Source organism: Parambassis ranga, chromosome 24 (assembly GCF_900634625.1).
Source record: "Parambassis ranga chromosome 24, fParRan2.1, whole genome shotgun sequence".
Lineage (NCBI taxonomy): Eukaryota > Metazoa > Chordata > Actinopteri > Ambassidae > Parambassis > Parambassis ranga.
The window spans coordinates 13,146,830-13,169,794 of NC_041043.1; the positions used below are offsets into that span (position 1 = coordinate 13,146,830).

At 38.3% G+C, this 22,965-nt stretch overlaps 2 protein-coding genes across 2 annotated transcripts; both read left to right on the top strand.

Moving 5' to 3' along the window:
- Window positions 1-554: 554 nt before the first annotated feature.
- LOC114429100 (trace amine-associated receptor 1-like) lies at window positions 555-1,556 on the top strand. Its single transcript, XM_028397947.1, has 2 exons — window positions 555-879; window positions 952-1,556. Exons 1-2 carry the CDS (start codon window positions 555-557, stop codon window positions 1,554-1,556), a joined length of 930 nt encoding a protein of 309 aa, XP_028253748.1.
- A 3,208-nt stretch (window positions 1,557-4,764) lies between these two features.
- On the top strand, window positions 4,765-22,459 carry LOC114429101 (trace amine-associated receptor 1-like). Its single transcript, XM_028397948.1, has 5 exons — window positions 4,765-5,089; window positions 5,162-5,734; window positions 21,641-21,829; window positions 21,931-22,115; window positions 22,193-22,459. The coding sequence occupies exons 1-5, from the start codon at window positions 4,765-4,767 to the stop codon at window positions 22,457-22,459; spliced, it is 1,539 nt and encodes a 512-aa protein (XP_028253749.1).
- Window positions 22,460-22,965: the final 506 nt, after the last annotated feature.

Sequence of the window (22,965 nt, forward strand, 5' to 3'; positions counted from 1 at the left end):
TACCGGGGCAATTAATCGACAACTAATTTAATTCAATCGATCAAATTCTTATCGACAATTAATCTAAAGTCGATTAACGGTTTACATCCCTAATGTGTACTATGTTAGTTTGTGAATTGTGCGGGAGCTTGTAACATATGGAAACACTACACTTCAGAGTCTGGTGGGAATTGATGTCACTCTGGAGACGCGATAATAGTGATGTGCAACAGCAAATCCAGTACATTGTGTTTAGGGCTTCTTTTTAGTGTTTATTCATATAAAATACTTACAAAGGTTAAAAAAATCATTTTTTCTATTTTTTGGCTATCCACTAAATTCTCACACACACACATGATCCAAACCCACATCTGATTGGATGACCAGAGCTTGTGCTAATTTTAGTGATGCAGTAAGGATATATATACATGCTGTATACACAGAGGTGCTCTAAGGACAGACAAGATTGCCCTTGCATGGACTGTAGGTAAAGAAAACAGTGTGCATTGACTTTGTACATTGACTACAAGCTAATGTACTTGAACTTTTGTTGCAGATTGATCACAGAACTCTAGATGGATTTGGAGACGACTGTCAACAGCAGCTATGTTACCAACATACATCCCTGCTATGAGTTAGACAATGCGACTTACATATTTACCACTAACCCTTCAATAATATGTACAGTGTTATATATTTTCCTTGCTTTGTTGTCTGTTGTCACAATCTGTGGAAACCTTCTTGTGATAATCTCCATCATTTACTTCAAACAGCTGCACACTCCTACCAACTACCTTGTCCTCTCTCTGGCTGTAGCTGACCTGCTGATTGGAGTTATAGTGTACCCTTTTAGCATGGCATTCACTTTGACCTCCTGTCTCTATCATGAAAACCTATTCTGTAAAATTCGTGACACCTTTGACGTAACACTGTGCACAGCCTCTATATTGAACTTGTGCTGTATCTCCATTGATCGATATTATGCAGTGTGTCAGCCTCTGACATACAGAACTAAGATAAACACACAAGTCACTGTGATTATGATGCTAGTGTGCTGGGGTGTTTCTGCTCTGATAGGAATCGGTATCACAACAGCAGGATACAGCCAAGGAACATGTGAAGGCATGTGCTCAGTTGATGTGGCGTTAGCAAACACTATGGGACCTGTTTTCGGTTTTTACTTTCCAGCAATCGTAATGCTCTGTATTTACTTGAAGATTTTCCTTGTTGCACAGAAACAAGTAAACAGCATCCAGAGCACAAACTGTCAGAGGACAAAGTCTGGAGCAGCTCTCAGTAAGGTGGAGAGGAAGGCCACAAAAACTCTGGCTATAGTGATGGGAGTTTTCCTTTTATGCTTGATGCCATATTTCCTTTGTGTCGTCTTTCAGCCTTTAGCTTCTAACCCTCCTCCAGTCCCTTTGATTGAAGCACTCAACTGGCTAACTTTGTCAAATTCAATGCTGAATCCATTGATTTATGCTTTCTTCTACAGCTGGTTCAGATCAGCTTCCAGGATGATCATTTCTGGGAAAATATTTCAGGTGATTTTGCCAATTCTAAATTGTTTTGATTAGCCACTGATAACCTTTCAAAACTGGCTTGTAAGTAGGTGTATTTTCAGAGAAACATGTTTACAAGAACACATGCATCCTCACGTTACTTTTTCACAAGGCACCTTACAAGCACATACTTAGCATGGCAACAAGGACTTGTGTATATTTGTGACCCAGCTGCCTCACTTGGTGACAGAAATCATGAGGCTCAGGAAACCTAATCAAGTAAACTAAAGTTGGGTGCAATGGATAGACATTTTTCTAACCTTAGTCTGACAGGAGGCCCACAGTCTCTGACAAACTTTAGACTGACAGAAAGGCATATAACAAACAATGAAGCTTTGCATTATTTTACTGCAAAATTATCTCTCTATCCGTCTGATGTGTGAAACATGACATTTTTCCCCTGGGTGACATGCTCCCTCATCGCCATTGTGACAGCCAAGTATGAGCCAAGAACTACATGTATCAGAAACAGCTGGAGTAAAATGAACAATTCACCCTACAATCTAACACAAAACCAACAATGCTGTCAATTCTTAGAGCAAAGAAGGAAGAAGCAACAAGCAACAGGTCATATGTATCACATGTAAAACATGACTTATATGCTTATAATGCTGTATCTATGTGTCCTCTAGTCCAGTGGAGGCCATTCAAGTAGGGCTGGGCGATATGGCCAAAAAATGTATCACGATAATTTCTTTCCATATCAGTCGATATTGAAAATTACATAATATGTAAAATCTATATTTATTTAGATTTTATAGAGAAGAACAGTTAATTGCCATCTCAAGCTTCTCTTTATTTGTCAAAACATGACATGACCAATTCTTCAAAAAACAAGTATCTCAAAACCAAGGTCTATATCTCTTTATAAAATCTCCATAAAATCAATATTACAATATATCTTTGTACTAAAATGTACAACCATAACCCCCTCAAGTCTAAGGGTGTTTTTGGGGATTTTCCTCGCCTGGCATTCTTTGTGAATTTTTGCTCATAAAACACTCATATTGTAATGCACCATCAGGTAATATACATCTTTTTTTTCCCAGGAGAACCTGGGTTTTCATAATATCCAGGCTATAGAGGTGTCATATGACTGTACTAAAAATTCTAGCACCAGAAAAAGAAAGGGAAAAAAAAAGCAAAAAATAACCTTCATACATATCTATTAAAAACACACAGAAAACTGTAATAACTTCTCAGACATTATGAACATGTAGTTAAGGGTGTTAGGGATAAGTGTGTAAAAAAATAAAGGGTCTAGCTATAGTACAAATGTAATTTATTACACTATAAGTGAAAAAAGTGCCATTCGCTCTATTGACTTTGATGCCACTGCCTCACAGCTGGGCTGTCAGCCACTCTAGAAATATGCAGTGTGTCATTTGAGCTTTATTATCTTGACATTTTCTTGATATTTTTCTTCAACTTTGTCATTTGTCACTGCAATATTTGAAAAATGAATATGCGCTACATCAAAGGAGCGCCGTTTACTCTGAGCGTCTGAGAAAGATATCTCCCCATGTTCACCTGGAACGTCTTTGACATAACTTCCAGGTTAGCGTAACAAAACGTAGTTACGCAAATAAGTCAAATAAAACGTTTCCAGTAAGAAATAACAGTCTAACAGAGGTATACAGAACGACGCACATTCCAGCTGAGAAAACGGTCCGCTAAGCGTCTATTATTGCATTCAGAGCCGCTTTTCAGCCATGTAGATGACGCAGCTAGTCAGGGGTGATACGTCTCTTGTCTAATCAACCATCTTTGATATACCACAATTGGATTTTGAGCACTTGTGATCGTGTTTGATTGTCCGATTGGACACTGACTTTCCCATATATACTATGTCTGTGCCCTTCTTACTGCTCTGGGTTGCTGCCGCAGCATTTACTTCATTGCTTCTCTGTCCATTCATTTTTCTCTCACTACTCCTACAAGCCTCAGCTCCTCACAGTGACGGTACAGCTCCACATGAAGCACTTGAGACCCTGGCATGCAATGCGCATGTGCAGCGTCACACAACGCGTACACGTTCATTAAGCATTATCGAACTTTTGTCATGTTTTTATTGAAAAAAGTTATACCGCGATAATTATTGTTATCGTCTTTATCGCCCAGCTCTACATTCAAGTCAGTAACAGCTAATCCTATTACTCTTCTTAAACTTGTTGACACTCTGTGGGTCATGAAACTGACCATTATCATGCTACCAAGTCATGTCAATTCTGTGGTTAGTCAGCTGTTTTTGTTTTGTTTCAAATTCAGGAAAGTTTACACATGTAAACATTACATGTAAACAAACTTTTAATATTACTCATTAAAGTGATGATAACAGTGTAGCAGTGATACTCTTCATCATCATCCTCAGACTCTGAACCCCATCAGTCCCGCAATGATTTTATGTTGACGGTAGGAGCTCTCCCTTCAATGACTATTCGCTATTATACTCATGTGCATAACACAATGAGAGAAGCGATCAGGAGTAAGCGTGACATCTGCTGTAAACACGATCTTTGTTGTAAGAAGACAATAATTGTAATGTGACTTATTTTATCCACCAGAGTGAATAAACATGTGAAATTACTGTTGTGTAATCGACTGATTTCATCAATGTAACCTATTCTAATTAACATCTCTTTAAACTAATTACATGACATCGGTACATGTAATCGGTTATTCCACAACACTGTGTATGAGGTAAGGTTAATTTGTACTATGCGCGTTTGTGAATCTTGCGGGAGCTTGTAACGTATGGAAACACTACACTTCAGAGTCTGGTGGGAATTGATGTCGCTCTGGAGACAAAATCCAGTACATCGTGTTTAGGGCTACTTTTTAGTATTTATTCATATAAAATATTTTGCCAGATCATCTGGCTGTTGATGAGATGTATCACTGTCATCATTTTGCAATAATACCGACTTTCACAAAGGTTAAAAAAAACAAAACAATCACTTTTCTTTTTTTTTGGCTATTCACTACATCTCACACGCATCATCCAAACCCACATCTGATTGGATGACGAGAGCTTGTGCTGATTATAGTGATGCAGTAAGGATATATATACATGCTTTATACACAGAGGTGCTCTAAGGACAGACAACATTGCTCTTGCATGGACTGTAGGTAAGGAAAACAGTGTGCATTGACTTTGTACATTGACTACAAGCTAATGTACTTGAACTTTTTTTAAAATTGCAGATTGATCGCAGAACTCTAGATGGATTTGGAGACGAATGTCAACAGCAGCTATGTCACCAACATACATCCCTGCTATGAGTTAGACAATGCAACTTACATATTTACCACTAACCCTTCAATAATATGTACAGTGTTATATATTTTCCTTGCTTTGTTGTCTGTTGTCACAATCTGTGGAAACCTTCTTGTGATAATCTCCATCATTTACTTCAAACAGCTGCACACTCCTACCAACTACCTTGTCCTCTCTCTGGCTGTGGCTGACCTGCTGATTGGAGTTATAGTGTACCCTTTTAGCATGGCATTCACTTTGACCTCCTGTCTCTATCATGAAAACCTATTCTGTAAAATTCGTGACAGCTTTGACGTAACACTGTGCACATCCTCTATATTGAACTTGTGCTGTATCTCTATTGATCGATATTATGCAGTGTGTCAGCCTCTGACATACAGAACTAAGATAAACACACAAGCCACTGTGATTATGATCCTAGTGTGCTGGGGTGTTTCTGCTCTGATAGGAATCGGTATCATAACAGCAGGATTCAGTCAAGGAACATGTGAAGACATGTGCTCAGTTGATGTGGCATTAGCAAACACTATGGGACCTGTTTTCTCTTTTTACTTTCCAGCAATCGTAATGCTCTGTATTTACTTGAAGATTTTCCTTGTTGCACAGAAACAAGTAAACAGCATCCAGAGCACAAACTGTCAGAGGACAAAGTCTGGAGCAGCTCTCAGTAAGGTGGAGAGGAAGGCCACAAAAACTTTGGCTATAGTGATGGGAGTTTTCCTTTTATGCTTGATGCCATATTTCCTTTGTGTTGTCTTTCAGCCTTTAGCTTCTAACCCTCCTCCAGTCCCTTTGATTGAAGCACTCAACTGGCTAACTTTGTCAAATTCAATGCTGAATCCATTGATTTATGCTTTCTTCTACAGCTGGTTCAGATCAGCTTCCAGGATGATCATTTCTGGGAAAATATTTCAAGGTGATTTTGCCAATTCTAAACTGTTTTGATTATTTTATAGAATACTATAATACAGACGTGCAGTTTTAGGGCAACAGACAGGGTTTTGTGTGCACTTATTCTTAAGCTTTGTAATACTTTAGACCAGAGGATTCCTGTCATCGATGGGCTGCATCGGTATTATGTATTTAGAGTTATATTATGGTTTTGGATAATATTATATCTTTGTTTACTGGTCTCATACGGTTTGTTATATAAAACAAGCCACCGAGGATCTTTCAAAACTGGCTTGTAAGTAGGTGTATTTTCAGGGAAACATATGTGTACAAGAACTGATGCCTCCTCATGTTACTTTTTCAAAAGGCACTTTACAAACACAAACTTAGCATGGCAACAAGCATTTGTGTATATTTGTGACCCAGCTGCCTCACTTGGTAACAGAAATCATGAGGCTCAGGAAAAGTAATCGAGTAAAGTGGGGTGGCATGGGTAGACTTTTTCCTAACCTTAGTCTGACAGGAGGCCCACGGTCTCTGACGAACTTTAGACTGACAGAAAAGCATATAAGTAATGAAGCTTTGCATTATTTTACTGCAAAATTGTGTGTATATCTGTCTGAAACGCAACATTTTCCCTTTGGTGACATCAAGAAGTCCAGGAGAGTCACAAGCAACAGGTCATATGTATCACATGTAAAATATGATTTATATGCTGCACATATTTCACACTTACACAAAAACTCCCACAGCATGATTTTGTCATCCTCTTTTGACACATGTACCAGCATGTTATCAAAAGGCAGGGAACATGACTGCTTTGTTTCTCCTGTATGTGGGCAGGACAGGGTCAACCAACACAACAGTGGAGGCCATTCAAGTCACTAACAGCTAGACCTAATACTGTTCTTAAACTTGTTGACACTTTGTGGGTCATGAAACTGACCATTATCCTACTACCATGTCATGTCAATTCTGTAGTTAGTCAGCTGTTTCCACATGTAAACATTACATAATTGCCCAGTGATAGGTAGACAAAGCTCGCTCATAGCAGCACCTTAGCGAGAAAGCAGAGCACCTCAGGGAGCTTTCACACCTTTAATGAGAGAGGTGTTGGGTTGCATAATATGATTGCATCATAGTTGTGTAAGGTTTATTGTTTAAGGTGATTTAAAAAAAAATGTTAGGTAAATATCATGGTTGGCATGTCTAGAATTTGAAATTATGAAAATTGTGCAACAAAACCATGTAATGACACAATAGGCCATCTTCCAGTGAATTCCAGAGTAACATATTACAGTTCACATGTCCCGTGCAGCTGTTGGCCAATAGGTTTTACAAGTCAAGTTTTGTGTTTTTTTTCTACTCCTTGTAAAAATTAAAAATACCTAACAAACAAACCAAAACAAATAAATCAATAAAATGTACCACTGATTAGGGGCGACAAAGATAGAGATGATCGAACTGATCTAAGATGTTATAGCCACTGTGCCAATGGAAAAATACCTCAGTGTCAAACAGGCAGCATTCAAGATTCTCTCAACAGTCAGGGCAGCATACGTATGTGAGTCTGTGTTTTCCACCTTGAAGCTTGTGAAATTAGCACAACAGTAAAAGTTTTGGTTCTTAGAACATGAAAGTTTGGCTAGTAACAAAAGTAAATAAAATGAATAAGCGTAGTCCAAACTCTAATTCCAAAGGTTGGAATTCAACTATCGTTTGTATCCATTTGTTCCACATCGTTTGTTCCTGACTTACTGTTTGTTTAGGTTTATGGAACCTTTTACTCTGGGAAGATAAATCTTGTACTCCATAAACTGCTGTACCTGATATTTTGACTGACTGTGACTTCTGTACATAATAATAAAAAACATTAACATGATTGTTAGCCTCCATCCTGGTCTTTCAGTCAGTGCTGTAAATGAACTGCAGTATAAGGCTACAATACATAATACAATGCATATAAACAGTTCTACATGATATGAGCTGACAAACTGAATTAGACACAGAAACAACCCATATAAAGTTCTTTGTCCCCTCAGTATAGGAAAGAAACGGTGGATATTAAGGTCTAAATACACAGTATTACTTTGAACATCAACATTAGGCTATAGTATTTAAAATATGTTTGGACCTCACATACTTCATATTAGCTGAGAAAAACGTGTGAAAAAAAAACTGCTGGCCCACTGTTGAGGCACACTGATACATGTCTTTGTGGAGCATTAGGCCTTTCACCTCCACAGGAAGGTGGATGCAGCCATTCCTATGCTTCAACATGAAGAAAAATAAGAAAATACGATAAAAAATAAAATAGAGTAAGGTATCCAAATGAGTATTGTAATCATCATATTATCAGCATGAAATAAGAACAGAATAAAGGCAGGAGACTCTGTTCAACCTGGGTGGAAATATGTTCACAATTTCACAGAACCCCTGAACCTCAACAACAAACAGGGGTCAGATACATAAAGTAGGGCATCCCTTTTCAAGAAACAGCATTGCTTCACCTCTTCCAGAGATGCAAAGTAGAAGAAGCAACACATTTTAATATGAAAGCTATGCACATAGTACTATATCCTTACTAAAATATTTTGATATTGTATGCATACAGTGTGAGAAACATGCTGGTTATCAGTGACAAGATTATGATACTAGTTCTGTATATGCACAGAATCCAAACATCTCAAACTGTAAATGTGCTGGAAAGTCATGTTTTTCATAGCAGCCATCACACGCAGTTCACAGCAGCCTATTGAAGATTAAAATTCAATGAAATGATACAAAACCATCTTTACACTGTCTTCTAAAAATATTTTTTTTGCCATCCCAATGTCAGCAAATTAAGAACCTTGACCACACATATGCTGCTAATACTGAAAACACAACCTAATAGCGCAGTTTTTTCAGCCATCGTAGTATTCCATCTTCTGGGAAAAAGTTAAATTACACCATTCTATTCCTGTAAGCCTTCAATTTTTAAATGCTGCTTAATGGTCATGTGACAAGGCCCTGACCAGAGAGTGACTGATGGTGATTCTTAAAGAAGCCTACTGTAGTTGTGATACCAGTAGCACAAGTACCATGGAGGGTAGCCTGGTTTAACCTGATCCTTCAGAACAGGAGACAAAAGGATGAGTGCCATAGTTTGTAAACTTTTTACTGGCAACTCATTCCAAATGGTTTCTAACAAGAAGCCGACAATTACAGTTTAGGGGTCAGTTATAGTAGGAGGGATTATGAAGGAGTTGAGTCTGCTGTGGATGACATGATGCCTTTGAGAACTGACACTGGAAGTGCACTGTGTAAGCATGTAAACTTCATTAACTCAAGTGTTTCACAACTACAAAGGAATATTTTGTGTATCTCCTTGTAGTTATACTCAATTTCTTAGTGCTTGGTATTGACAGAGGGTCTCTGCTGGCCTGTTGAGGCCCAGTGTTGTATGTTTTCGGGAAACTAGGCCAGTCATCTCAGAATGAATGTGATGCAGCTCAAATATCAGGATGACCTAATACAGTGATCATGCCAACCTGTCATGCCAATTATTTGGTTAATCAGGTGCTCTTGTTTTGTTTGAAATGGTAACTTGGTAACATTCTCCATGTAAACATTACATAATTGCCCAGTGGCATGTGAGCAAAGTTTGCTCATCGCAGGACCATGGGGAGCAGTACAGCATCTCAGGGAGCATTCACACCTTTAATGGCAGAGGTGTTAGAAGCATAATATTATTGCATCAGTCCGTAAACAGAAAGCCAAACTGAACATACTGATTTTTATTTCTATATATTACGTTTACTATTACACAGTTAAAGATTAATCTATAGATTAAGAGAAAATACTGTCCCTAAAAAGCCTTCAATATGCAACCTCAATATGTACAGGCCAATAGCCCTAACATCCATAGCCATGTCAAGTCTCCTCCATTCTACCTTTGACCCTCAGTTTGTTTATAGAATAGAATAGAAATACTTTATTTATCTGAAGCTGGGCAATTTCGCAAAATTTATAATATAGAGCAGCAGAAGACGCCATCCCCACTTTCCTCCACTCAGCCCTAAACCACCTTGAACATCAAGGCAATTATGTCATGAGTTTCTTGACTGCCCTTCAGCATTTAACTCATTACTCAGAGATAGGCTTGAGCAAAATCATATCGTGTGCAATTAATCGTCAGAAAAACTGTCACTGATTAATATTTGCAATTGCGGCGATAAGTGCCTCGTCATGATGACGCATTTTTGTGTGCGACATACTCTTACCATCACCCGCAAGCGCGCACATGTGAGCCCCCAATAACAATAATGGTGGTATTCAATTAAAGGAAGTGGAGCAGCACATTCCTAAAAGAGGGTAAACACCTGTCACCGTAAGCCGGAGTACGAAGAAAGCTGAAGAAACCGCAATGAGGCCACAGCGGCAGCTACACAATGTACACAAAAAATTTCACTCAGCCGAGAATCCACGATACATTTAGTCATTGTGCTCCTTATGATGGTAAAGTAAGCGCTGGAAGAACGTAACGCAGGTTGATATGCACAGACATACATTTAAATGTGAAATTGTCCGGTTTGTTTGTAATGTTTTTTCTGCTGTTGTTCTACAGTATGAGTGAAAACATGCACTAGTGTGTGACATATTCCAGTCACAGCTTAATTTGCACAGACATTTTCTTTAAATAAAAATAATCACTGATGTGACTATTTTCTGAACATATTTGTCCTGTTTAATTTTAATGTTGATATGCACTCCTTTGTCATGTCCATTTGAAGGACAAAGTTTACATTTTTGCTTCATTATTATTTTGAAGCAGTTTGTGCATCGGTTATCAATACATATTTCAAACATGGCTGGTTGGTGACTAATCACTACTTACCAGTTTAACCTGTTAGAATGAAGTAGTTAGCTTGACTGATGATTTGTCAGTATCATTTTACAACAATGTGGCGATTTAGAGTCAAAAACATGGAAGTGCAATTGTTTTCAATGAATCGTTATCGGCTAAATACCATAAATAATCGTAATAAATAATTTTTGGCAATATCGCCCATGCTCACATGGCATATTCACAGCCTGATACAAAAACAGCCTGGGGGCAAATTATTGCCTGAACTGAATCATTTTAATTAGAATGTATTATTAAATGACAGCTAGGTCTTGTCTCAAATTGCAAGACATCCACCCACCTTTATTTGCCGTCCACCTCTTTTTTAGGCCAACATGATGATAGTCAGAACCTCTCACACAGACTAAAACTTATTGCCTATGGCATAGTTATATTCCCATCTAAGGCCAAACCAACACTTTCAGGTGACACATTCTCTGATAAACCTATATATATTGCTGACATTGTGAAACATTGTAATTAGCAAAACATTTCTCCCAGCATTCAACCCTTTCAGGGTAGAAACCAAAGCCTCAGATCTGGAGGTGCTAATATAGCGATTGGGGTGTTTCTTATATGCTGGCCTCGTTTCTTTCTTTGCATTACAGTAAACCCTGTAAGCAATTACACAGTATCTGTTGCTGTTGTGGAAACATTCAAGTGGGTCAGCTTTGATAATGATGGGAAAATGTTTAAACTTACTATAATGTTTGGCAGTGTTGTATGTATAACACATAATAATATACATCTCTCCAAGCTGTCACTGTACAGCATTTTTAATGCTATCTTAGTGACCCCTAGTGGCAAGCATGTGATGTTTAATGTCTGTAAATATATATGAAGATTTATAAATTGTGCCACACAGAGATGAAGCACACAGGCTGAGTGTGTGGTATGCAAATTTCTGTGTATGCCATCTGTAGACATCAAAAAGACCAAGGAGCTCTTTAGATTTACATGTGACAAGAACAAGCTACAGCCAGATGAAATAAAGGGAGGAGGAGAAGAGGGTATCCAGCTTTAAGTTCTAGGGTGGCCATATCAGAACCTCCAGTAGACTGTCATCTCTTTGACAATGCTAAGGATCTCTCTCTCTGCCTCTGCAAAACTGTTGGAGTCCTTCTACCACTGTTCAGCAGAAAGCACAGTTTTGTAGAAACTGCTCTGCAGATGACAGAGCACCTCTACAGAGAATCATATATACATCTCTTTGAACTCACAATAAGACATCTACAGGTCCGGTTGTCACACAAGGATCCATAACATTGTGAAGGACAATCATCATCATCCCTTTCATAACCATTTCCTACAACTGCCGAGCAATGACAATGAAAGCATAAGCTCTCCTTTTGCATTGAGGTTAACATTTAGACAGGTCACAAAACTAATGGTGGGCATCTGATTGATTAAGACAACTTTAGATATTAAACACAAATTTATCTGTGAAGCTTTGACTATTAAGTCATTTTCTGAATGACCTATCAATAATGATTTTAGCGATTAACAGATGGACAGACTGATCATAAAAGAGCTCAGGGCAAAGACAGTGCAAACCTGTAGGCTAACTGAACCAGCAAACACAGTTTCCCTTATCTCACTGAACCCTTGCCACAATACTATTACTTGAGGCTAAAGCAGTGATCTTTATCTTCACACACATACACAACTTTCTTGTTTTCGGTAGAAATATTTAACAACCACAAACCTTTGAAGTCAACAGAAAAAACATGTCTGAAGGCCCCTATAAATATTATATCCTCCCTGTGCATGCAGGGCAGAGTAGATCCTAGGTCAGATCCTCCTGATCACAGTGTTACTGATGATTTATGCATAGAGAATTCTTTGTCAACAAGACAGAGAACAAACATTTCTGTAATGAATCATAAATAAACCGGTTGGGCCTTTCAGCACAATACTGACTATCAGGTCATGCTGGTATCGAAAAGATCTACTCTACAAGGTACGGGGCAGCTTTGACATGCTGCTGTGTACTTTCTCCATTTTGAACTTGTTTCATAATCTCTGTTGACAGGTATTCTGACATACAGAAATAAAATGAACGTCCGTATCATGATCCTGGTAGACTGGATTGGTATCTGTGTGCATGTTGATAAGTTCTCATTATTGTGCATATGGTTTAATCAGAAAAGAACAAAATTAACTTATGGAGCTCTGTCATAGTTTGCCTGACCCACGAAAGATGATTTTGGTGATTTACAGATGGACAGATTGATTATAAAGGGCTCAAACACATATGTAGGTCGACTGGACGAGAAAACACAGTTTTCTTTTTTTCCATAGTCTACAATAAACCCTCGGCAAAACGACACTACTTCAGGCCAAGGCAACAATTTCCCCTTTACACACATCCAATCCTCTGCAAAAAAATAAATAAAAATCAGTAAGGCCCAACTACTACTACATTCTCCTTATAAGGTAACATAGTTACATAACATAATTGTGACCTCAGTAGGCACAAATATATAGTGTTGCTCGATGTAAAACCCTGTAGACGTTTGGGAGTTTTGTTTAATTTGTTTGATTGGGTTCCGTTTTCCACTCTCAGTACTTCCTTAAAAATATATAAAATCCCACAGAGTTTACAAACTTTTGAGCAGCACTGTATGTAGAATTTCTTCACGCAAGTATAAAATATACTATAATAATAAGGTGTTTCCAACTACAATGTACAGGGTTCTGCTTGCTTTATGTTCATTTGTGGCAGGATTGGTTTGATTACTCTGTTTTGTGTGGTTTCTTTCAAAAAGTGTGCAGCCTGCCATCTGAAGGTCAAATGAGATGCTGCAGGGACCACACCCACCCAAATAAATTAAAACCTTGATGTGATGTCACAAGATGCAAGATATATGTGTAAGAAGACTGTACACAGTCAACTTAAAGTCTGGAGCAGCAAAGACCCAGGCTGCCTCTTGACATCCAAAGAGAAAGAGTGGAGATCAGAAAAAGAAACAGCATGAACTACAATGCCTCAGTTAAAAAAGTAACACAAGTAACTCTAACTGTTGGTCTGACCAACTTGTACATTGTGTAGTGCAGTCTTTCCTGCCCTCTAGTGGACTTTGTTGGTACAAAGTGTATCAGTGGAAACACAGACATCTTTTTAAATCCCTTTATGTCTGATCCCAATCATCAATATTATTATTATTATTATTATTATCATCATACTGGTGAAACAGTATTAAAGTAATGAAGAAGATAAACACAAGAAACAACACAGGAAAAACAAGTTCATACCGTATACAAAAAAAATATTCTAAAACAAAGATCACTGAATTCTCTCTTCTTTGACATTGTATATTCCATCTGAACCATTAACGACAATATTGAGTAGCCCAGCTTTGACACCCCAATTATTACTTCAGCACAGACACTCTGAGTCGGACTCAGGACGAAGAAAGGAGCTAGGAAGATTTTTTTTTTGTCATCAGTCATGCATGCTCTAAATATGTCAGGTAAATGGGACAGTTTATGGTGCTTATGCAAATAGAAGAGAATATCCAATTACCTCCTGAGGACAGAGGTGCTGCCTCAGGTAAACTATCAATTTGTTCCCATGGCAATGCACATTAACTGGGACTGACAGGCTGCACGGCACACACACATGTACCCTAATCTTCCCTGCACAAAGCCTGAGAATTTTTTTTGTTTTTGAATTAATACAGCCAGATTATTCGGCAAAGGTCAGCGCAAGTCTCATTATGCAGCACAATAGTCACTTTAATCAGACATCAAAGAGAAGCTGCACTACCACTGCTGCTACTGAGCCTGCTTCTGCCTGTGTTTGTAGTTTATCAGAACATTCAGGTTAAGGTCTGTGAATATTTTTGAGAGAGCGTGGGGAGAGAGATAGATGGCTGGTGGGGTGGGTATGACAAGGCTAATTGATTTTGAAGTCCCTTTGAAGTCAGAATGTGTGAAGCTTAAAATTGCTTGGCGATTTATTTTTTTGTATTCACACACACAAACTAGCACAGTTTCATTTCACCCAGTCAGTCCAACAGAACACAGGTTTGCTTCACAGGCTTTTTGACATTGTATCTAAATTTGCCCTTCGAATACCTGCCAAAGTGAAACAGCACAAAGGAAAGCAGTTCTCTGCTATATACAATACAACCCAAATTGCCAACTATTATATATGTGTATAACAACACTTAACACTTTCTGGTTAGTGCACTGTAGTGTTACTAAAAAACAGTGCAATTATGCAGTGGAAGTGACATCAAATCAAAATAAGTCACAAATACCCCAGTATATTTCAAATTTGTCAGCTTAATGTACACAGAGTTTGAAAAGTTTTTAACAGGCCAGAACTATCATTCTGATCGGAATACTACATTAGCATTTAACTCAAAGCACTGCCGTCTCAAAGAGCTGCTGGTAGGGCTGAAACTTTTAAACGTTTTTAACCTTTTTAGGGTTTAAACTGTCTCTTGCAAATACTTATTAAGACTTATATATAAATGTAATGTTGGATATATTGACTCTATAAATCCTTCCTGCTCCACACTGATCAACAAAGCCACAATGCTGCTAACAGGTCAACAAGGCAAAACTTTCATCAGCACCTGTGCAAACATTTTAAAAAGATGAGCTTTAGCAATTGTTCGGCAGCAAGATGAGTCAGTAGGCAGACTGAGGCCAAGTCAGCATTCAGCTCACAGATGTGTGCATGGCTTTCTTTTACTGACATGCACTGCAAGCAAACAGCTTAGACAGGATGCAAAAAGGTCTTTCCGGGTTTTAAACACACACGCGCACACACACACAGATACAGTCAATTGCATACACACAGACTCACCTCATGCACATTCAGTCCTGTAGCAGATGGCACAATCAGCCTTGCTAGTCACTAGCACTTTTTGAACATATGAGGTGTCAGCACGATAGATTGTGCTGAATAATTTCACAGCAATGATTCATACAATAATGAGGTGTTTGATGGGCACATTTGGTACATTAGATGAAATATGACCTGATTTTCCTTCTTTTTTTTTTATTCGAGAGAATACCTGCTATGTGAGCAAGTAGCAACCATACAGAGACTAATAATAAAATAATAATAATCCTTCAAATCCCTGTGAATTATTCTTTCAAATTTTCAGTGGTCAGCCGAAACCCCAGCGGAGACTGTGATTAGCACAACAACTATATCTTCTACTGTGTTTTTATTATTGTATTGTAACATAATTGTTACATTATTAACTGTAATTATTAATTGTTAAATTAGTTGCTTCTTTTCTTATTTTAAGCACTAAGCTGCTTCACAAATCAAATAATTTTCTGGTCTTTAACATTAAGAATAAATATATTTTTTTTTAACAATGGTTAATTACTTGTAGTATAGTTATGAGCATTGCATATTCAGTTAATTGTCATAATAAAAAGGTCATATATGTGAGCAAATGCCCCATATTACAAGCATTGCAAGCATCGTTCAACACTTGGAGGAGCACCAAACATCTTTTACCAGTAGGTGATGCTGGAGAACCATGTTGAACAGAGTACTTTCCATTACCATGGTAATGATGTGTATTCATTGTGGTCCCCTACAGACTCACAGTTCCCATACTTAACCTGGGGCAGAGGAGGACAGAGCAAGGAGGTCTAAGATGTGATGAGCCACTGACCTGCAGGGAGCAATCAAAGTCCTTCTCTAAATGGACAATGGTTGATTTGACTCAGCCTGCTTGAACTGGTACATGTGGGGGGTGGGAGGTAGATAGGTGCTTGGTTCGGCCACGCTTCTCTGAGCATCATTACAGACGACATCTGTCCACCGAAAACCAGACCAGAAGGGCTGTTGTTAGTACCCAAAGCATCTTATATTATATAGCTCCAAAACCTTGAAGAATTTCAGGTGTAAAACATAATGCCATTTCAGGATAAAGGCCAAAAACCTCTTGTCCTCATACTCTACAGGTTCTTTTTATCGTTCACAGTGAAGAAGAGGTTATGAAATCATGGTGAATCTACAGATAAATAGCAGCAAATCCAATGAGCTCTGACCTCTTGCAATTCATGATTCGCCTGATAATGAATCTGAAGTGTTTTCAAACAGAAGTAGCACAAATAGCTCAAAAACTAAATTTCAAGAAAATTAGAATAAAAACCTATTTAAAAATTAATTCAAAAAAGCTGGTAGTAGGAAATGTACACTGCAGAAAAGAAGCGTGCAATTAAATAAGGAACAGTCAAATAACTGGTTTCCCTGCACAATTATATTCTTACTTTGCTGCTCACAATGCTCACGAATGCCAGGTAAGGTACCACAAAAATAGAATAATTTACAAAAAGAGCAATTTGAAGTGCAAAAATGCAAATAAGTACACATAAAACAAATATAAACTATGGAAGTAAGTGGAGCTATCTACATATAAATGTGTGCTACATCAGCTGTTATGCAAATTGAGCAGAGAATGAATCATTGTGCAAAACTGTCAGAAGGTAAACGGCATGGTACATGTGCAGTTAATGGATTGAATATTAAGATGCATAGAACTATAAATAAATAAACAACACTGCAGTTACTGTGTTACTGCATGTAAACAGTCAGTATGGCCAGGGTACAGTCCAATGTTACAGACTCCTGTCCGCTGTACAGAGTCTGATGGTGGAGGAAAAGAAAGACTTCCTGAGTCTGCTGGTTCACAATAGTGATACAAATAAAAGAATGGCTAAAAGTGTCACCTTGACCACTAGCCAGTTGCTATTTTTTACTTCCATTCATCACGGGGCAGAACAGTAGTGATTATCCTGAAGCTTGAAATATTGATTAAAGTTGATTATAGGCTTACACCTTCCCTTATATCCTATGACAACATGCTTTCCTTTTCCTTTTCCCTCTGTTTCTATCTTACCGTATGCTGTTCTGTCTCTTTGAGCCCTCAATTGCTGACTTCTTGCATTATCCATTAATCTCAGTGCCAGTCCTGACCTTGCTGCATATTCTATGAATATACTGGTTTAAAAAAACAAACAAAAAAGGGACTGATATATGACTACAGAACGTTTTAAATCTTGTACAGTCCTGGTAAACAGTCACATAAACAGTCACAGTCACATCATTTACAATACTGCCTTGGTTTTCAGACACCTGAGCGTTAACTTCTGAATTCATAAACTACACCTCTTTGAAGCTGAGGAGTGCACTCTAGTGCACCAGAAGGCAATTACTTACTGTCACCATTTGCAATGTATTGACTTCCTGTAAAGTCAAGTCTTTTCATCAATAAGCACTTGGTACATACATCCCTCTTATAGCAGCCATTTATTGACAGTCGGGCTTTTGGGAGACACCGCAAATGACGGTCTCTTCCATAAAAATGCCATCTGATCACTATTAGCTTTGATCTGATGGCATCGGGCCATTGTTAACAAAGGCTTCCATTGGAAGCGCGCCATACAAAATGAATAGCCATCTGCTGTGGACTGAGTGGCTGTAAACAGCTTCAGATGGCTGTGTAGAGAGAGAGAGAGAGAGAGAGGGAGGCATTTATCAGCCAGTCATCATCAGTTCTGTTCACTCTTCCCTATAGTTCTGTAAAGTGAGCTGGTTCAATCTCAAACCGAGCAACTCAAAAATTGCTATCAGCTAGCCAGGGCATTCTCTTCCTGTTTACTTTCTTGCTTTGGTCAAGTTCTGTCAAAAGGCATTGTTTTGGATTTCCAGTGCAGTTGGTTCTGATGCTAATGTTTGCAACAGACAGACAGAACGGACAGACAGACCTGTTTTAATTGTCTTCTCTCATCTGTTTTCCTATCTCTCTCTTCTAGTCTATCTCTGTGTAGGCTGGCTAATGACTCTTCCAGATGACTTGCCCACTGTGTGTATGTGTGTGCGCTCATGTGTGTGTGTGTGTGTGTTTGTTGGCCAGGTTTAAAAAGGATCTTTCATCTTCTTCCTCTGACAAAAGAATCAGTCCAGTCAGCACAGCTGTCTATCTGCCGCCTCTTTTTCCAAGCACGTCTCGATTAATCCCAACGTTGTGTTGCACAGCTCAGTCTTGGCCTGCGCTCTCCCCCACCACCACTGTTTATTTTTGCTTTCTGAACCTATCTTTCTCTTGCACCGTTTCTCACAGTCACATTCTCTTCTCCGTTCTCCTCCCACTCCATTTCTGGCTTGCTCTCTTGCCTCCAAATCCCCACCCTTCTGCTCCACCATTGTTTTCTAACATTTTTTTTTATCCTTCCCTCCTCAGCTTCTATCCGTCTCTCTCCTTCTCTGTCACTCCTCACCCCCTTCTCTCTTCTACCCTTTTCATTGATGTGTAACAGAGTGACATATTTGGCAGTTCCTTTGCTCTCTCTTCTCATAAGGAATTACTGTCCTGACCCACTTCCACATGCACCCACTTGTTATTTCTTTAATGGCAGTTATGTGTGCAGCACTTCACTCCAAGATAAAATTTCATATTCAGTCACTACTTACTACTAAGACCTGCGTTATACCAGATCCATAGGCAGTTCAAATACCATAACCGAAACCGGCAGGTACCCAAAAGCATAAACATTAACCTTAAGATATCCTAGTCACACTCACTGTACAAGTAGAAAGATGTAAACAGAAGCCAGATGAAGATGTTGGAAATTTCATTACTGCATATCTGATTTGTGACCCTTGGCAGCATTACATCTTTAACTGTGATGAAAACCAGAAAAGACCCTTGTGGCTACAGTTATTAAAATATTTCAATTACCTTTCTCATTACTCATACAGAGTACTTCATTATAGAGTGATCGTGTAACTCATTTATATGGTGATGAATGGAACTTTTTAATTAGTTTTTGCCATTGCCTTGAAGACAAAGCACAGCTGAAAAGCTTCTCGTGACCACTGCAAACAAATTGATGATTTTTCTTCACCCTGATATGGATATAATAAGACATGTTATTATACCAAACATTCATATAATTATCAGGTAGATCAATAATTATTTCTAAAGTTTATGTGTTATTATAAGTTATAGGTGTTATTACTGAGGGTGTAGAAGCTTACGAAGAAGGCACGGCTCACCCTCAGCTTTCTTAGCAGAACTGAGAAAGCCACTCAGGGGAGTGATGAAATTAAAAAAAAAAAATATATATATATCCATGAGTCCAGGTGCCTCAATTTAAACTCTTGGACACAACTGTTAGAGGCTATACAATAATATAACACTGAGGGTATACAACGGTATATATACCACAGATATATATTAACGTGTTTCTCTATGTTTACTGTATGTAATTGTGATATATTGAGGGGTTATAACTGAGGGTGTAAAATGGTATGTAAGTGTTACACAATCAACATCTGTCATAGCTTGATATCACAATCAGAATCGGGGATAAATAAAGGTATTTATCCCCCGAGGGGAAATTTTTTTTTTTGTTACAGACAAATAGAAATCAAAGATGAAATTGAAATATATAATAAATATCTAAATACCTAGATAGCATTTAAATCCCTGAGTTGTATTCAAAGAAGAAGAACATATTTACTATTGTATAAAAACCTTTACATAGTAAAGAGCATGACATGAATGTACATATAACTACTTTTCATTGAAATGAGATCAAACAAGTTTTATATTTGGGCTATATAACTGAGAAGATTAAACAGTACTTATTATTACTGAGGGTATATAAAAATATTTGTTTTTTGAGGAGTATATAACAGAGTAAAAAACGGTTTTAACTGTGATTTACCAAGGGTATATAATTGTATAATATATATGGAGTGAGTTTGTACCAAGGAAAGTTTTTAGTAAAGAAGAAGTGTTATTGAAATTGTATAACTAAAAGTATGTAACATGGTATAGAACAGCCTAAAACGTTTTACTTATGAAGCGTAAATGATGGTATATAAACTCCCATGTAATGCTTTGTTAGTGTATTGCATTTTCTTTGGACATTGTCATGTTTTTCCTCAGTTTACAAAGATGTCCTCACTTTTAATGTCAATAGTTTTTTCCCCCCCATAAAGACACACACACACTACAGACCAGGCTGTGTAAAATGGATTGGTGCCATAATCTGTGCATGCCACATTTCTCTGAGCCCTGTGACATTGCAGAACTTGCGGCTTCAGGAGTTTCACACCCTGCTTTCACTGTCTGCTGAGGCTCAGGTTGTGTTCTCACACTGCCACACTGGCAACTATTTCATAGCTGCTTTTATATCTGGGTTGACTGAGTATTTCATTTGCTGCATAGTTTCGTGTACCTGTTTTAGAGCACAGGGAGGGCTGAGAATTCTGCAATGGTCTCTCTGATGAAATTACAAGTATAATTTGTGGAAAATCAGATTTTAAAGCCCAGTGGAAGACAGGCAGCAGAGACCTAGGGTAATTCTTACTAGCTGGTAGTCAGGGCATTCAGAACAACTGAGGCTTTTAAGGGGAAATTATTCTGTTAGAGAGGTGAAGACAAAGTGGACATCTGCTGAATTGAGTGCTGTTTAGAAGGGATGACAGCCTGTACAGGTAAGTGGCATCCAGCAGGATTAAATCAGCGACTTTGTTGTTAATCCTGCTGTTCAAAGAGATTCTTTTCCAGTGTGGATCCACTTTCAAGTTTCGGTGGGTCAAACTCACCTCTGCCAGTTATTTTAAGTGATGATAATCAGACATTAATGTTCTTTTGGTGATGGAAAGCTGCTCTTTGCTGCAATGTGTTGGTTCTATGTATGGGTTCTATGTATGGGTTTACTTTTAATGATGTTTAAATGTTGCATAAAGTGAACTTAAAATGCTATTAGTCTTAGTTAACAAAATCATCCAGGGGTATAACTATACTAGTATGGATGATCAGTAGAATAGTTAACATTTCACAGGAGCAAGTCAGGCATCAACTGACATGGAATAAAATTAGCTACAAAATTAAACAAAGCTCAAAGCAGTTCAGCATCAAGAACAGTTGCACTCTGTGCCAGTTTCATCTGGTATTATTTCTTTTCTGTATAATCATTATATTGATATGTCACTGTTCACACTGGAAAACTTATACCTTAAATAAATGTTTCACATCCTCCCTTTTGCAGGGAAGATGCAGCAGATAGCATGGTTTATGCTGGCAATGCTATGGATTGTTCAATGTGTGCTGGGCTGCCCTGATACTTGTAAATGCTCAAGGAAGTCAGGGCCAGAAAAGTCAGAAGTCAACTGTCATAAGAAGGGGCTTCGTGCCTTTCCATCCCAACTACCATCAGATGCTTGGATCATTAAGCTGGGTAATGTTTTGGTTAATTCAACATTACGGTCTGTAATAGCATGTAATAACACTGTAGAACATCACTGTGTGCCAATAACCTAAATTTTTTTTACAAAAAAGGTGAGAATGGTATTACAGACCTGAAGGCCAACATGCTGAGATCAATTCCAAGGATTGAGAGCATCAATCTGGAGCGTAATGCCATCAAATCCATTCACCCCCAGGCCTTCTCTGGAGCAAAGCAACTAATGCTTCTCAATCTTTACGGCAACCACATCGTTAGCCTTCCACCAAGGGGCTTCCAGGTAAAGAGCTTTAAAAGACATGCGCTGCAACCCTATTGCAATAATCTGAGTACAAAACATTGTTATTTTCCTCATAGGACCTCCTGAACCTTCGCTTTCTCATGCTTGGGCGGAACCAAATTGGAATCCTGAAACCTGAGATGTTTGCCGGCATGAGGAACCTGTCAGATCTGGACCTTCCACTCAATGCACTGACAATGCTCCCCTCTAATGCCTTTAAACCTCTGATCGCCCTAAAAGTTTTGGACCTTTCTTTGAACCGCATCCAAAGGATCTCTCCTAAGGCCTTCACTGGACTCAGACAACTTTTGTTCCTCAACTTAGGCAATAACAGGTCACAATGAGATTCTCAATGATCCTAGTCAAGTGATATCTATGATTTAAGGAAGGGTACTGGCTGTGTTAGTTTCTTGAATAGATTTTGCCACTTCTGTAGGTGGCTTCTTCAGTTCCAACTATAAGGCTCAGAGATTTTGAATGGAGGAACAGCTTTAGCATATAGGTTTTGAAAGGATTCACAAAGAGGAGCAGCCATTGGTTACAAAACTAGTGCGACTACCAAGAAAGGTACCAAATTAATTTGGTTCCTCTGATGGATCTATTGTTAAATGTGAGATCAGCAATACATTACTGCCATAGGTGCCTCTACTTAGATCCATTTAATTTAAAATGCATGGATAGCAAGTATTTAATGAGAGAACACTGACAGCATAATGTATAAGATAAGATAGCATAAAATACTCTACCTAACACACAAGTACTGGATTTTCATGGTCTCTAAAAAGGCAGTAGAATGCCCTTGGATGAGATGATTTAAATGCCAGGAGAGTATGAGTCTGATATGACATCC

What these genes read in the sequence shown, in the direction of transcription:
- LOC114429100 (XM_028397947.1), top strand. Translation starts at nt 555, where the DNA reads ATGGATTTGGAGACGACTGTCAACAGCAGCTATGTTACCAACATACAT. An exon ending in CTATCATGAAAACCTATTCT is followed by an intron (nt 880 to 951) that starts GTAAAATTCGTG and finishes GTATCTCCATTG; the next exon opens with ATCGATATTATGCAGTGTGT.
- LOC114429101 (XM_028397948.1), top strand. Translation starts at nt 4,765, where the DNA reads ATGGATTTGGAGACGAATGTCAACAGCAGCTATGTCACCAACATACAT. An exon ending in TTCTGGGAAAATATTTCAAG is followed by an intron (nt 5,735 to 21,640) that starts GTGATTTTGCCA and finishes TCCCTTTTGCAG; the next exon opens with GGAAGATGCAGCAGATAGCA. An exon ending in TTCCACCAAGGGGCTTCCAG is followed by an intron (nt 22,116 to 22,192) that starts GTAAAGAGCTTT and finishes TTTTCCTCATAG; the next exon opens with GACCTCCTGAACCTTCGCTT.